Source organism: Glandiceps talaboti, chromosome 9 (genome assembly GCF_964340395.1).
Source record: "Glandiceps talaboti chromosome 9, keGlaTala1.1, whole genome shotgun sequence".
Lineage (NCBI taxonomy): Eukaryota > Metazoa > Hemichordata > Enteropneusta > Spengelidae > Glandiceps > Glandiceps talaboti.
In genome coordinates this window covers 11552714-11556045 of record NC_135557.1, presented here as the reverse complement: position 1 = coordinate 11556045, position 3332 = coordinate 11552714, and the positions used below count along the sequence as shown (strand labels likewise).

The window sequence follows — 3332 nt, the reverse complement described above, 5'->3', positions numbered from 1 at the left end:
CTAGAAAATGTTTATTAGTCAACATACTATCATATATTATGTCTTTCACGCAATGACGTGGTTTTACACCAAAGCAATACACTTGTTACAAGCATCTGGTATGCTTAATAATCAGATAATTTGGCGATATCACATCATGCATTAGGTAGATGGAAATGGTTAGACACCCTCCCAAAATGTTAATTTTGTTGAATTAAAGTCATTACACTTGCACAATGTCTATCCATTGTGCAGGTGGGTCTCTCACCTATCCCCTGTCATCCACATCAATGTCGCTGGTATTATTTATCATTTAAATACACAGAGGAAAACATAACAAAGACATGTCTGAAAAAAAAATAGTTAACATATTAAAATATACTATATATTTATTAATCTGCAGGTGATATACGCTGCGAACGCAGAAAGAGTCGATCGAGGTACGTATGATATTGCATTGTTTTCCTTTGATGATGATGATGATGATGATGATGATGATGATGATGATGATGATGATGATGATGATGATGATGATGATGATTGATGATGATGATGATGATGATGATGGTGGTGGTGGTGGTGGTGGTGGTGGTGGTGGTGGTGGCGGCGGCGGCGGTGATGATGATGATGATGATGATGATGATGATGATGATGATGATGATGATGATGATATAATATAAATATATATATAGCCTCATAAAGGAGTGTTCATAATTGCCGCTAATGTGTAATATTACAACACCCAATAGAACAATGACAAATTAATCTTTATCTAAATTTGAACTAATTCTTTAAATTGTTCATAACCGACATTAACTGATCATCACACATCTTCATTGCATGAAAGAACCTCACCATAATATAAAACATTGGCCAAAACATTAGAAAAAAACACAATGGAGACATTAATGCCAGACTCGTGTGATCGTAATTATGAACGCTAACGAGAAAGTTAATTCCTAAGTTGAATGTTAATAACTGCAAATAAAACAATATGGCCAATTCAATGATAACAGTATATTACGTTACGTTCTGTAATACTAATTTTGCATTTAAGTGGGATCATATTTAATGCAGTAGTTTGTTATTTCATAACTCTACAAATTATTTCTTTGTCAAGGAGTGTTACATTGCATTATAGGTTGATCAATGCATGATTTATACTACAAAAACACATAGCAAGCAAATGAAACTGTGCTGTTTCTCCTGCATACCTTTTTCTAAAAATAGGATATTTTCAAACTTGTTGGTATAAATACCAACACATAGTAACTCTACATACATGTCAGTATAAAGACCGCTGTGTGAAACATATCTAAATGGTTATGATATAATTTGACCATACCAAATGTGTAATATAGTGTTGTTATATTTGTCATTACATATAAAGACGTGACACCATGCTCATCCACACCATGTCAGAATGAGGGGCAATGTATCTTCATTGAGCAAAATGATTTATACTTATGTAATTGCAAAGACGGTTTTACCGGAATAGACTGTGAAACACGTAAGTTGTTTACATTCATACGATACATTTCTGATTATATGTGAGCATGGGATACATTAATTTTCAATGTATGTTGCTACTTTGACTTTAAATAGGGTTATACAAAGCTGAAGCCAGTGAAACGAAATGTCCATTTTCAGTTGATGTTGCCAACGGATTATGGGGAAAAGCTCGAATTTTAGGAATAATACTTCATATTTTATTATTTGCTTTAAACGAATTTTTGACAACGGTTGTTAGGAAACATCTGACCATCCTGGTTTGAACAGTTGACGCTAATATCAAATGTAAAAAAATATAACAAACACGAATCATTTGTTGTCAATTCTATACATACCATTACGGCATACTGGTATTCCTACACAATGATTTTACACAGAATTTGTCTGTCAATTGAAGTAAGATGTGTAACGATGAAGTGGCAATGATTCAAACCTACATATTCATAAATACGAGGCTATTAAAAGAGGGTATTGTAGCTGCATGAGATATTGGACACATGAAAACATTGTTGGTACATTTTCATCTTTTAAAAGTAAATAGCTGGCTGAATATACTGACAGTAGTCCCTTCAAATAACCTTTACAATAACAATGTGAACTCCCTATACCAAACAGTCTTTATATGTCGCCTTCTGCCGAGCAGAGCGTTTTCATATTCAAAGAAATTGTGCCACAATGAAGACTTTCTCAGAATTGTTGTTTTAAAATCAATATATACAATGTGTTCAGTTATCAGTTATATATTTCCAACAATTACATTTAATATAAAGCTGGTCTTGGCTCATTGAAATCATTGTTCTTGCAAATTACCCAGGAACGTTTATGAGTGAGCTTTCAACCAAAGGAAACGTGCCTAAGCACTGTGTTATTGTAGATAAGATATCATGTGTAGACAGACAGATGTACATACGGCAGATGGGGCGATAATAATATCCTCCCACATAACACAATAGAATGGCCACCAACGTGAGGGTCGTAGTAATTCAATGTCACATTGTAATATGAATGTTATCATGGTTATTATGTTATTAGCTGTTTCATCTACGGACACGAAAGTGGCGGAACTATGTTCATCGGAACCATGTCAGAATGGAGGTACTTGTAGGCAAAATGGGGAATTGAGTTTATATTTTTGCACCTGTGTGGAGGGATATACAGGACGAGGCTGTGAAACACCTTTGAAGTAAGAATAGTTTTATATTTACGCATAATGTTTATCTTGTTGTAGACACCACATTTGTCTATTCGTATTCTGGTCCATGGTTCTTTTGCGATTACTTGGCTGTATCTTTTTATGAAATGAATTGTAGATTTTATCAATTAAAAAAACACGATTGTCATCTCATTCGCTTTTCTTGGCGACATATGTGATTTACACCTATGGAAAATATTTGACGATAAAAACATACACATTTTTACCATTATACATACATATATACATACATACATACATACATACATACATACATACACACACACACACACACACATACATACATACATACATACATACATACATACATACATACACACACATACACACATACATACATACATACATACATACATACATACACCCCTCCAAATACATATGAGACGCTAAACTAAACTTTAACTATTTTGAAATAGTAGTAAAAACATTAGGCAGATTCATACATTTTAATTTTTTTTCCAGAATTTGATAATCATCACAGTACATTCACTCACTCCTCATTGGTATATAGATGAAGGAAGCGTGAAATGGATAATTGGAATACAACATTATCATTACTATTATTACAATAATATCCCTGTCTTTTGACGTTCTTGTCTTTGTTTGGTAATGAGTTGTGTACATTACA

General features: G+C 33.3%; 1 protein-coding gene across 1 annotated transcript in view; it reads left to right on the top strand.

The window, feature by feature from the left end:
• LOC144440515 (prostaglandin G/H synthase 2-like) overlaps positions 1–3332 on the top strand; it is a 3682-nt gene extending 350 nt beyond the window's left edge. The window contains exons 2-5 of the mRNA XM_078129907.1: positions 383–419; positions 1370–1489; positions 2524–2674; positions 3167–3332. Of these exons, the coding sequence (XP_077986033.1) occupies positions 383–419; positions 1370–1489; positions 2524–2674; positions 3167–3173 (315 nt within the window). The 3' untranslated portion in view covers positions 3174–3332. The remainder of the gene's footprint in view (positions 1–382; positions 420–1369; positions 1490–2523; positions 2675–3166) is intronic.